Source organism: Lethenteron reissneri, chromosome 67, assembly GCF_015708825.2.
Source record: "Lethenteron reissneri isolate LAM-NWPU_2019-01 chromosome 67, ASM1570882v1, whole genome shotgun sequence".
Lineage (NCBI taxonomy): Eukaryota > Metazoa > Chordata > Hyperoartia > Petromyzontiformes > Petromyzontidae > Lethenteron > Lethenteron reissneri.
In genome coordinates, this window is record NC_083845.1 from 7720097 (window position 1) to 7734581 (window position 14485).

Consider the following 14485-nt stretch of genomic DNA (forward strand, 5'->3'; position numbering starts at 1 on the left):
TGCTGCTGCTGTGCTGCCGCTGCTGCTGCTGCTGCTACTACTGCTGCTCTGCTGCCGCTGCTGCTGCTGCTACTGCTGCCGCTGCTGCTGCTGCTACTGCTGCTGCTGCCGCTGCTGCTGCTGCTGCTGCTACCGCTGTTGCTGCTGCCGCTACCGCTGCTGCTGCTGCCACTGCTGCTGCTGCTACTGCCGCTGCTGCTGCTGCCACTGCTGCTGCTGCTGCTGCTACCGCTGTTGCTGCCACTGCTGCTGCCGCTACCGCTGCTGCTGCCACTGCTGCTGCTGCCGCTGCTGCTGTGAGGATGAGCGGAGTTCGCGTGATGATGGTTTATCCTTCCTTGACGAGATCAGCAGCGAGGTATTGTGCGGTTCATTTCTGGCGAGCACTTTGTGTGTGTGTTTGTGCAACGTTGTGTGTGTGTAACGTGTGTGTGGTGCAACGTGTGCGTGTGTGTAACGTGTGTGTGTGTTTGTGCAAGGTTTTGTGTGTGTAACGTGTGTGTGTGTGACGTGTGTGTGTGTGCAACGTGTGCGTGTGTGTAACGTGTGTGTGTGTTTGTGCAAGGTTTTGTGTGTGTGTAACGTGTGTTGTGTACGTGTGTGTGTGTGTGCAACGTGTGCGTGTGTGTAACGTGTTGTGTGTTTGTGCAAGGTTATTGTGTGTGTAACGTGTGCGTGTGTAACGTGTGCGTGTGTGTGCTACGTGTGTGTGTGTAACGTGTGTGTGTGTGTGTAACGTGTGTGTGTAACGTGTGTGTGTGTGCAACGTGTGTGGTAACGTGTGTTGTGTGCAACGTGTGTGTGTGCAACGTGTGTGTGTGTGCGTGTGCAACGTTGTGTGTGTGTGCAACGTGTGTGTGTGTAACGTTGTGTGTGTGTGTGTAACGTTTTTTGTGTGTGCAACGTGTGTGTGCAACGTGTGTGTGTGCAACGTGTGTGTAACGTTGTTTGTGTGTGCAACGTGTGTGTGCAACGTGTGTGTGTGCTACGTGTGGTGTGTGCAACGTGTGTGTGTGTGCAACGTGTGGTGTGTGCAACGTGTGTGTGTGTGTGCAACGTTACGACGGAGCGGTGGCGCAGTGGTTAGCACACCCGTTGCGAGCCCTCCGCTTGCCTCCTGAGTTTGATTTGCGAACTGTATCAATAAATAAACACGCAAATCAAGCAGCCTGTTTTCTCGATTTCCGCGTGAGAGTAATAATTTAAATTTGTTGTTCATTTTTTTTATTTTTTGCCTGCCAGTCCTAATGGCTTTCTTGACGAACGTTATCCACTGACATTTGTTAAGCATTCAAATTCTGGGCCGGTTTCGACCTCCTGGGTCTCATCAGCAGTCGGCCGTGCAGAACAAATACTTTTGGTTCGGCAGATGTCATTGGCACCGAGCACTCCAGCTATACAATGGCGCCCTGTTCGACAGAAAAAGATATTTATTGCAGGAAAAAAAAGCATTTTTATAAAATATATCCTGATTAGCACAAACGGTATTCATCAGAGACACTCACATCTATAGCTCGAACCCAGATGTTCATGGGTTGCTGTGCCAATGTTCAAACACATACATTATCCTTTGGAGACAACCAGACCCCGTTTCGAACCTAATATTTCCGAGGTGGCTCGCTCAACTTATAAACACATACATTATCCTTTGGAGACATGCAGACCCAAGGCTTGAAAACCAGCTGTTCAAAGTTATTGCTGGTTCGGTGACCTTACACAGAGACACCCAGACCCAGGGTTCGAACCCAGGTCATCATCGTTTGGTGTGGTCAGTGGTATATCAGGGGCTCAAGTGACACCGCCGAAGTCGATCGATATTTGCCGCGTCGCTCGATTCCACGAAAGTTATGATCGGAGAGAAAAAAAAACAGAGAGAGAGGAAAAAAAGGAAAAAAACCGCCGAGGGTGATAAGTCATCGGAGACATTGCGGTGAGCTCATTTGTCTCTGTCCCAAACGCAGCGGGCTCCGTCGCTGGCGAGGAAGGGCCATTTCATTCCAAGCTGAAATCTAAATGTGTTACGGGTTACATCTCGCCACTGTGCGAGATGTTAACTACCTCACCTGGTATGCGGGAGGTTGTCGGATCGTTCCCGACCCCGACGCCTGCTGCTGCTGTATATTTGATAATTCACTGGTCAACACACTTTTTTTTCTGGCATAAGGTATTCCAACGGTTTTAAGGTAATTTTGAGGTGCTGATTCCAAATCTGGCATCAGCTTTTGTCTATCACATCAAATATTGCATTTTCAATAAAAACTGCAGAAGAAAATATTTAAAAAATGTGGATATCTACATAAAATGATATTATAAACACACTATCCTAAAAATACAGCACCATATTTTAACACTAAAGCAGTCACTGACTCGCAACAACTTGCAATCATAAGTACGGAGTTAATTTCAGGTAAAATAAATGAAAATGGGGTATGCCGATAGCATAAAATGAGATGTGATAGAACAAATCTGAGATCAGATTTGGAATCAGCACCCTGAAATTAGTCTAAAACAGCTGCAAAAGTCCAGGCCAGAATTTTTTATTTATTTTGTTGACCTAGTGAAAAGAATTGATATTGCATCATTGACGCCTACAGCAATATTTTGAGTGTCCATGTCTCTCTCTATCTCTCTCCACGTGGTCGCGTGGATTTTTCTCCGGCTCCTCCGTTTCCCTCCTCCACATTTAGAATCAACGTTACACGTTAACAGTATTTGGCCGCTGTAAATGTTCACGTGATGAGCCACTTAAATGAGCTATCATTTGTGGCGAGGTTGCTTCTGAGTAACAAGTGAGTGGGCTTCATCTGGGCTTCACGTGGTAAGATGTAGCTGGTCTCGGGGTGAATAATACGACCTAAATAATACTAATAATCTTCTTGTTTCTTTCGGTAAAGTCACGTAGAAGGGAAATAATATTAAAAATATTTTATTATGTTGTATTTTTATCATTTTATTATTTCCCTTCTACGTGACTTTACCGCAAGAACCAAGAAGATGAATCCCTGCAGTCACAAAAGCATCAAATCTAAAATAATAATAATAATCTCAAACCCAACCCGAGCAAAGCCCAAATCCGTGCCTTCCACCTGAGTGATACGGAGCGACACTGAAACGTCACCAGAGCCTCGAACAGCAGAGTCACCCTGCTGTGCCTCGGGGGGGGGGGGGGGGGGTAACCCCGCATCGTACACTCGGCTACAAAGAAAGCTCAACTTTAAACGCCGAGGCCAAGGTTGACGCATGTGGAACGAAAATCTCAGAGCGGCGAGGCAACCATCGAGCCACTCGCCGCCGCCTTAGCGCTTTGCGTCTCCGTGGCCGAATCCGCACGAACCACCTGGGACGCTCAACGCGAAGTGAGCGTGGCGAAGCCGCCATGAAATAACACCTGCTGGATAGACTAACACTGCACCATAGACTCAGCACTAGCCATAGACTCAACACTAGCCATAGACTCAACACTACCCATAGACTCATCACTACCCATAGACTCATCACTGCCTATAGACTCAACACTACCCATAGACTCAACACTGCCCGTAGACTCAACACTTGCCCATAGACTCAAACACTGCACGTAGACTCAACACTGCCCATAGCTCAATACTGCCCATAGACTCAACACTGCACGTAGACTCAACACTGCCCATAGACTCAACACTGCCCATAGACTCAACACTACCCATAGACTCAACACTGCCCATAGACTCAACACTGCCCATAGACTCAACACTACCCTAGACTAACACTGCACATAGACTCAACACTACCCATAGACTCAACACTGCCCATATGACTCAACACTGCACATAGACTCAACACTGCCCATAGACTCAAAACTGCCCATAGACTCACACTGCCCATAGACTCAACACTGCCCATAGACTCAAACTGCCCATAGACTCAAAACTGCCCATAGACTCACACTACCCTAGACTCACCACTGCACATAGACTCAACCACTGCCCATAGACTCAACACTGCCCATAGATCAACACTGCCCATAGACTCACACTGCCCATAGACTCAACACTGCCCATAGACTCAAAACTGCCCATAGACTCAACACTGCCCATAGACTCAACACTGCCCATAGACTCAAAACTGCCCATAGACTCAACACTACCCATAGACTCACCACTGCCCATAGACTCAAAACTGCCCATAGACTCACACTGCCCATAGACTCAACACTGCCCATAGACTCAACACTGCCCATAGACTCAACACTGCCCATAGACTCAAAACTGCCCATAGACTCAACACTGCCCATAGACTCACCACTGCCCATAGACTCAACACTGCCCATAGACTCAACACTGCCCATAGACTCAACACTGCCCATAGACTCAACACTGCCTATAGACTCAACACTGCCCACAGACTCAACACTGCCCATAGACTCAGCACTGCCCATAGACTCAACACTGCCCATAGACTCAACACTGCCCATAGACTCAACACTGCCCACAGACTCAACACTGCCCATAGACTCAGCACTGCCCATAGACTCAACACTGCCCATAGACTCAACACTGCACATCCGATTAGCACGGTTGGCTACGTACGGTGCGTAAGTTCATCATGCGCGTGCGTCTGGCTCAGCTGGGAGCTCACCTCCCCCCACGTACGCTTAGAAACCTCGAAGCCATTCAAACAGTGCCCCAGATTAAATACATCGATTAATATTCATATATCATTAAAATCACATAAATCAAAGTATTTTCTCTGGCAAATGTCAATGACATTCACCAAAATTTTAGAGTGCCGGCAACGGTGGCGGTGGCGGCGATAATAAAAATTGAATCAACACAAAACGACCGCGCGCATATTTGGTCGTGAAGTTTTGGCCGATGCCGGCGCTTGGCCGATGCCAGGCCCAGCGTTCGATTTATGGAGGAGAAGGGAGGGAGGGGGGATTCATCGGGACACAAATCCATGGTTTGCTCCGCACGTGTGTCAGAGATGGCAGAGGAAATTAGTTTAGCGGTGACGGAGAGAAGAGATATATTTTTTTATTTATATAGATTTTATATAATCACGTATATATAAAATAAATCAGGCTTTCATCTCCTTGGTTCTTTCGGGTAAAGTCACGTAGAAGGGAAATAATAAAATACTAAAACAAAATAAAATACAATTCTCACGACGTTTTCGGCCACAACGCAAGCAAGCCGTCCTCAGGTGAAGAACAGGTCTGTCGGGAAGACATTCAGACGCTGTCTTTCCGACAGACATGTTCTTTACTGCCCATAGACTCAACACTGCCCATAGACTCAACACTATCCATAGATTCAACACTGCCCATAGACTCACACTGCCCATAGATTCAACACTGCCCATAGACTCAACACTGCCCATAGACTCAACACTGCCCATAGATTTCGATTTAAAGCTTTCGTGACTGCAGGGATTCATCTTCTTGGTTCTTTCGGTAAAGTCACATAGAAGGGAAATAATAAATAATAAGAATTAAACATAATAAAATACAATTCTCACGACGTTTCGGCCACAACGCAAGCAGCCGTCCTCAGTGAAGAACAGGTCTGCCGACAATTCTCACGACGTTTCGGCGTTTTGTGGCCGAAACGTCGTGAGAATTGCATTTATTATGTTTCATTCTTATTATTTTATTATTCCCTTCCATGACTTTACCGAAAGAACCAACAAGATGAATCCCTGCAGTCACGAAAGCTTTAAATCTAAATTTAAAATCAGGCTCTTTGCTTAGACGGCCGTTTGTAATAAAAAGCTAGAATGTTGAACGTTGCATTGTCACCAGTAAGGTCCCACGAGTTGCTACGTTGCTCTTCTTCAGAAGCGAGCCTGTCCGTCACAAATGATTAGCGCCAACGAAGTGGTCTCATCGTCATCACCATCACCGTCGCGTGGAAATTAAATAGCGGTGGGGCAAATGCTCTCAACGCGTGGTGACGTTGGTTCTAAATGCTGAGGGTGAAAAACTGGAGGACCCAGAGAAAAACCCAAGCAGCCACCACGGAGAGAAACAGAGACACGTGAATTACACATATACAGCAGCAGGCGTCAGGTTTGGGATCGAACCCACGACCTCCTGTATACCAGGTAAAGTAGTTAAGATCTCATAGCCACCGTGATGATGATGAGAGGAGAACACCACAAATTCCAAATATACAGCAGCAAGCGTCAGGTCTGGATCGAATCCACGACCTCCTGTATACCAGGCGAGGTAGTTAACATCTCATAGCCACCGTGATGATGATAGAGAGAGAACACCACAAATTCTAAATATACAGCAGCAAGCGTTATAGTCAGGATCGAATCCACGACCTCCTGTACACCAGGCGAGGTAGTTAACATCTCCTAGCCACCGTGATGATAATGAGAGAGAGAAACACCACAAACTCCAAATCTACAGCAGCAGGCGTCAGGGTCGGGATGGAGCCCACGACCTCCTGTACACCAGGCGAGGTAGTTAACATCTCCTAGCCACCGTGATGATGATGAGAGAGAGAAACACCACAAACTCCAAATATACAGCAGCAGGCGTCAGGGTCGGGATGGAGCCCACAACCTCCTGTACACCAGGCGAGGTAGTTAACATCTCCTAGCCACCATGATGATGATGAGAGAGAAACACCACAAACTCCAAATATACAGCAGCAGGCGTCGTGGTCAGGATCGAACCCACGACCTCCTGTACACTAGGCAAGGTAGTTAACATCTCATAGCCACCGCGGTGCCCCAAATTACCTTTGCCCTTCTTGTCCCGGAGGGCCCTTTGGACCCATGGGTCCTGGGTAGCCCTGAAACATAAAAGCACAGAGACGTGATCATTTACCGTGAATGTATCTATATTTTTGGTTTAACTAAAAGTTATACGGCTGCTGATGTTGACGCAGAGCCAACAACGAAGATTTCACATTCCAGGTGGTCAGGCCGTCGGATAACCGCGTCAGGAGCCGGTTGCATCATCATCGTCGTCGTCATGATGTCTGCTTCGTATTGTGGATCGGGCATTGCCTCGTCGCGCGCTGTACGACGGTTCCGTTCTGGATGACCCACAGTCGCCACGCTACTAACCGGAGGCCTTTAAATTCCCCATTCGTGCGTCATCCGTGCGTCATCGGTATCTACTCGCCGCTGCCATGGTTTTGTGCAGTGGGTGGTTCTGTGGATGGGTTGTGGGACCATGAGCATCTCGTGGAAGATCAACCATCCGCCCCCTACTCTGGGCGCGGTCTTCCGACACCCTCCGCGGATGTTCGTCCCGCGACTTCTTCCGAAACGCCGGCTCCGGTAGCGACGGGCCGGGCGCGTCGAACCTGTGACGATGCCGGAGGAGTTGTGTTCGTCGGCGGTCAAGAGTTTGCCAAAGTTTTTTGTTGAATTCTAGATTTGAAGCTTTCGTGACTGCAAGGATTCATACTCTGTTAGCCCCGCCCCCCCCTCCCGATACGTTCCATTCATTGGCTACCACATTCTGATAAGCCCCTCCCCCCCTCCCCCCTTAACTGGTACTTAAGAGCTTACACCTTGAATCCCTCCCTCACTTGATGCAGCAAATCTGGCTGTGACGGTCCCACCTGATGACGGAGACTTGTGTTGCCTCCGAAACGTCGTGATTTTATTGTTTTATTTTTTGTTGAACCCAAAAAATGAAAAGTAATCACGTCGGCAAATGACTCGATCGGGACTCGCGCAACGGCGGCACTCACCTGCCCGCCGCTGGCAGACTAAAAGCCCGGCTCGCTGAAGAGTTGCCGGGCCACCTTTCGGACAGCTGCCACTGGGCGTGCCCCTTCAAAGGGAGCCACGGTGGCCAGGAGATGTTAACTACCTCGCCTGGCACGCAGGAGATTCGGTTCAGACTCACACTACCCATAAACTCAACACTGCCCATAAACTCAACACTGCCCATAGACTCAAAACTACCCATAGGTTCAACACTGCCCATAGACTCAACACTACCCATGGACTCAATACTACCCATAGACTCAACACTGCCCATAGACTCAACACTGCTCATAGACTCAACACTGCCCATAGACTCAACACTACCCATAGACTCAAACACTGCCCATAGACTCAACACTGCTCAGAGACTCAACACTGCCCATAGTCTCAACACTACCCATAGACTCAACACTGCCCATAGACTCAACACTGCTCATAGACTCAACACTACCCCCATAGAAGGGAAGTAATAAAATAATAAAAATAAAACATAATAAAACAATTCTCACGACGTTTCGGCTACAACGCAAGCAGCCGTCTTCAGGTGAAGAATGAGACACTACCAAACTAGGAGCTTATATATAAGCTGCATTGGGGGTTGAAGAGCGCCTTAACAAAAAGAATGTGCATGTGAAGAGGGATTTAGCATATTCATGGAAAATGCGTAGGCGTTGGGCGGGGGGGTGTCAAAGTCATATTATGCCCATGCATTATGCAGGATCAGCAGCAACCAAGGGGGGTGCAGGGATTAGCAGTAACAAAGGAAAGGAATGTTAATGATATGTAGCTGCAGTTACTCAACAACCACGTAGAAAACTAAAGTATAAACTACATAAAAAACTAAAGTATAAACTGCATCGCACCATCAGTATACTTACTATACTCTATAATAAGCTGAGTTACTAACAGCAAGTATACATTACAATTTTACCTCGTAAAAATTCTATAATATGCTTCCATCTAAACCTTATTCTCTTACATCACACGAGCATATACCGTACTATATACTGCCATAGATAAACCCAACATTAAATTATATACTGTATTGCTGTAACCAACCTATATCTATATACATTTAATATCACACTATGTATTATTCTACACACCCTAATGTGTATCGAAATGGTTTATTACGTCCTTCCAATGATTGCTGAGCCAGAATCCATCTTCTCGGTTAAAGTTGTCTCTGTGTTTGTATATGTGGATCGCCTCATGAACGAATCTCTCATGATAGCCAGATGGCTTGCAGAGAACCTCTGTCTTGGAGAAGTCAATATCATGTGAGCCCACTGAGTTGTAACAGTGATCTGCCACGGCTGATGTTAGTCCTACCGTGTTTCAGGTCAGCTTTATGTTCACGGATGCGGTCCGAGACATGTCGTTTGGTTTCCCCAATGTAACTGCTACCAGAGGCAACTTAGTTTGTAGACCCAGGGTACTGTATGTCTGGAACCACATCTTTTACAGACGGTACCAGATCACGGATTTTATGTACTGTGTTGAATCGGACCTGGATCTGTGTTTAATCAGGATTTTGGAGATCTTTTTTGTGACCCCAGCATGTAGGTAAGGTGATGGTCTTGAAAGGCTCCTCAACAGGATCCTTCTTGATGGTTGGAGTGATGGCTTTGCGGATTGTATAGTCGGAGTAACCATTTGCCTTAAGAGCTTGGCGTACGTGTTTGAGTTCACTGGAAATGTGTTCATGGTCGGAGATGCATTGGGCTCTATGATATAGAGTCTTGATGAGGGAATTCTTCTGAGATGGATGGTGGTGGGAATCCGTTTTTAGATAAGCATCCGTGGGTGGCTTCCTGTAGACAGAGTGGCTCTGTCTACAGGAAAGCCACCCACACGGATGCTTATCTAAAACCGGATTCCACCACCATCCATCTCAGAAGAATTCCCTCATCAAGACTCTATATCATAGAGCCCAATGCATCTCCGACCATGAACACATTTCCAGTGAACTCAAACACGTACGCCAAGCTCTTAAGGCAAATGGTTACTCCGACTATACAATCCGCAAAGCCATCCTCACTCCAACCATCAAGAAGGATCCTGTTGAGGAGCCTTTCAAGACCATCACCTTACCCTACATTGCTGGGTCACAAAAAAGATCTCCAAAATCCTGATTAAACACAAGATCCAGGTCCGATTCAACACAGTACATAAAATCCGTGATCTGGTACCGTCTGTAAAAGATGTGGTTCCAGACATACAGTACCCTGGCGTCTACAAACTAAGTTGCCTCTGTGGTAGCAGTTACATTGGGGGAAACCAAACGACATGTCTCGGACCGCATCCGTGAACATAAAGCTGACCTGAAACCCGGTAGGACTAACACCTCAGCCGTGGCAGATCACTGTTACAACTCAGTGGGCTCACATGATATTGACTTCTCCAAGACAGAGGTTCTCTGCAAGCCATCTGGCTATCATGAGAGATTCGTTCATGAGGCGATCCACATATACAAACACAGAGACAACTTTAACCGAGAAGATGGATTCTGGCTCAGCAATCATTGGAAGGACGTATAAACCATTTCGATACACATTAGGGTGTGTAGAATAATACATAGTGTGATATTAATGTATAAGATATAGGTTGGTTTACAGCAATACAGTATATAATTTAATGTTGGGTTTATCTATGGCAGTATATAGTACGGTATATGCTCGTGTGATGTAAGAGAATAAGTTTAGATGGAAGCATATTATAGAATTTTTACGAGGTAAAATTTTAATGTATTACTTGCTGTTAGTAACTCAGCTTATTATAGAGTATAGTAAGTATACTGATGGTGCGATGCAGTTTATACTTTAGTTTTTTTATGTAGTTTATACTTTAGTTTTCTACGTGGTTGTTGAGTAACTGCAGCTACATATCATTAACATTCCTTTCCTTTGTTACTGCTAATCCCTGCACCCCCCTTGGTTGCTGCTGATCCTGCATAATGCATGGGCATAATATGACTTTGACACCCCCCCGCCCAACGCCTACGCATTTTCCATGAATATGCTAAATCCCTCTTCACATGCACATTCTTTTTGTTAAGGCGCTCTTCAACCCCAATGCAGCTTATATATAAGCTCCTAGTTTGGTAGTGTCTCATTCTCACCTGAAGACGGCTGCTTGCGTTGTAGCCGAAACGTCGTGAGAATTGTTTTATTATGTTTATTTTTATTATTTATTACTTCCCTTCTACGTGACTTTACCGGAAAGAAACAAGAAGATGAATCCCTGCAGTCACGAAAGCTTTAAATCGAAATAAAACTACCCATAGACTCAACACTGCCCAAGACTCAACACTACCCATAGACTCTGCCCATAGACTCAACACTGCTCATAGACTCAACACTACCCATAGACTCAACACTACCCATAGACTCAACACTACCCATAGACTCAACACTGCCCATAGACTCAACACTGCTCATAGACTCAACACTGCCCACAGACTCAACACTGCCCATAGACTCACACTACCCATAGACTCAACACTACCCATAGACTCAACACTGTCCAGACTCAATACTGCCATAGACTCAACACTACCCATAGACCAGCACTGCCCATAGACTCAACACTACCCATAGACTCAACACTGCCCATAGACCAACACTACCCATAGACTCAACACTACCCATAGACTCAACACTACCATAGACTCAACACTACCCACAGACTCAACACTGCCATAGACTCAACACTACCCATAGACTCAGCACTGCCCATAGACTCAACACTACCCATAGACTCAACACTACCCATATACTCAGCACTGCCCATAGACTCAACACTACCCATAGACTCAACACTACCATAGACTCAGCACTGCCATAGACTCAACACTACCCATAGACTCAACACTACCCATAGACTCAACACTGCCATAGACTCAACACTGCCCCATGACTCAAACTGCCCATAGACCAACACTGCCCTAGACTCAACACTACCCATAGACTAACACTGCCCATAGACTCAAACACTGCCCATAGACTCAACACTGCCCATAGACTCAACACTACCCACAGACTCACACTGCCCATAGACTCAACACTACCCATAGACTCAACACTTGCCCATAGACTCAACACTGCCCATGAGACTCAAACACTGCCCCATTAACTCAACACTGCCATAGACTCAACACTGCCCATAGACTCAACACTACCCAATAGAATCAACACTGCCCAGAGACTCAACACTGCCCATAGGACTCAACACTGCCATAGACTCAACACGTCCAGACTCAACACTGCCCATAGACTCAACACTGCCCATAGACTCAACACTGCACATAGACTCAACACTGTCCAGGACTCAACACTGCCCATAGACTCACCACTGCCCATAGACTCAACACTGCCCATAGACTCAACAACTGTCCAGACTCAACATGCCCATAGACTCAACACTGCCCATAGACTCAACACTACCCATAGACTCAACACTGTCCAGACTCAACACTGCCATAGACTCAACACTGCCATAGACTCAACACTGACCCATAGACTCAACACTGCCCATAGACTCAACACTGCCCATAGACTCAACACTGCCCATAGACTCAACATGCCCATAGACTCAACACTGCCCATAGACTCAACACTGCCCATAGACTCAACACTGCCCACAGACTTTGCAGACGTAAAGTTGCCAGCGTAAGGGAGGGCAGCTCCGTCGACACAACTCATCAACGTCGTCACTTCTGCTCCGACATTCACGTGGCGAGTGTAGTTCACGGTCCGAGCCCCGGGTGCAAGGGGTTGACGGGACACTCACCTTCTTTCCTGGGGGGCCCCTAGGGGCCTCCATGCCCGGGTCACCGGTGAGTCCCTGGGGTGAGAGAGAGCCGGGTGAACCAACGACCATGGGTGCGGATCGCACGGACCGCACGTTGGCGCCGGACATCAACGGCGTCGTCAGCCGGGGAGTCGTTCTTGCGGAGAATTCAGCGGCGATTAACGAGTGGACGCCTACCACCGCCCCGTAATTTTGTGGCTCTCCACGTGGCTAAATTTCTTGGTCGGTTTGAAACACGTCCCATCGACCGCACGTCCTTCTGGGGCGAGTGCGTCTCATCAGCGTCGATTCGTTCGATGGGCAGCGAGTAAATTGACACTCGTCAACTGGTCGAAAAATCAGTAATGTTTAAAACAAATTTAACACGCTTTTATGAAATGTACTAGTAATGTAAGAAATCCACGACTCCACGAAGTGGCCCCCGAAGCTTGACATAACGTAAGGAGACCGTGGCCAATCACAGCCAACGTCAGTTGACCGTGGGCAATTAGACCCAAGCCGAAACATAACATCTAAAAAATAATGTTTAAAAAAATATATATTTTTTATGATAGAATATAGTATTGTCGTCAGTATGACATCAGTATACCAAGTTGCAGCCGATACCACATTGGGAAGTGAGTTAAAATTTAGTTACAAAATTTGAGGATACAACAAACGACGACAACAACAACAGACAGAGTGAGTTGAATAAAAAGCGTGTAAAAAAACACTTGAATATATAGAGGACAGCAGAGCTCGGTGCCGGTTTATCACTGGGCAGCTGGCTTCCCATTGTCTTTGATTCTTGAGTCGTCTCTCTACGAGGTGTGAGTGAATAACGGTGTTCCCGCGTTATTCACGAAATAGCTACACTGCCCGTAGACTCAACACTGCCCATAGACTCAACACTACCCATAGACTCAACACTGCCCATAGACTCAACACTACCCATAGAACTCAACACTACCCATAGACTCAACACTGCACCTAGACTCAACACTGCCCATTAGACTCAACACTGCCCATAGGACTCAACACTACCCATAGACTCAACACTACCCAATAGACCTCAACACTACCCATAGACTCAACACTGCCCATAGACTCAACACTACCCATAGACTCAACACTGCCCATAGACTCAACACTGCCATAGACTCACACTGCCCATAGACTCAACACTGCCCATAGACTCAACACTACCCACAGACTCAACACTGCCCATAGACCTCAACACTGCCCATAGACTCAACTACCCATAGACTCCACACTTGCCCAAGAACTCAACACTGCCCATAGACTCAACACTTGCCCTAGACTCAACACTGCCCATAGACGCAACACTGCCCATAGACTCAACACTGCCCATAGACTCAACACTGACCCTAGACTCAACACTGCCCATAGACTCAACACTGCCCTAGACTCAACACTGCCCATAGACCTCACACTGCCCATAGACTCAACACTGCCCATAGACTCAACACTGCCCATAACTCAACACTGCCCATAGACTCAACAACTACCCATAGACACACTACCCATAGACTCAACACTGCCCATAGACTCAACACTACCCATAGACTCAACACTGCCCATAGACTCAACACTACCCATAGACTCAACACTGCCCATAGACTCAACACTACCCATAGACTCAACACTGCCCATAGACTCAACACTACCCATAGACTCAACACTACCCATAGACTCAACACTACCCATAGACTCAACACTGCCCGTAGACTCAACACTACCCGTAGACTCAACACTACCCATAGACTCAACACTGCCCGTAGACTCAACACTGCCCATAGAATCAACACTGCCCATAGACTCAACACTGCCCATAGACTCAACACTACCCATAGACTCACACTGCCCAGACTCAACACTGCCCATAGACTCAACACTACCCATAGACTCAACACTGCCCATAGACTCAACACTACCCATAGACTCAACACTGCCCATA

At 46.9% G+C, this 14485-nt stretch overlaps 1 protein-coding gene across 1 annotated transcript in view; it reads right to left on the minus strand.

The window, feature by feature from the left end:
• The window catches only part of LOC133360132 (mucin-19-like), an 80225-nt gene that overhangs the window by 38482 nt on the left and 27258 nt on the right, over nt 1-14485 (minus strand). The window contains exons 6-7 of the mRNA XM_061578718.1: nt 12508-12561; nt 6733-6785 (exon numbers count right to left, since the gene is read on the minus strand). Coding sequence (XP_061434702.1) covers nt 6733-6785; nt 12508-12561 — 107 coding nt within the window. The remainder of the gene's footprint in view (nt 1-6732; nt 6786-12507; nt 12562-14485) is intronic.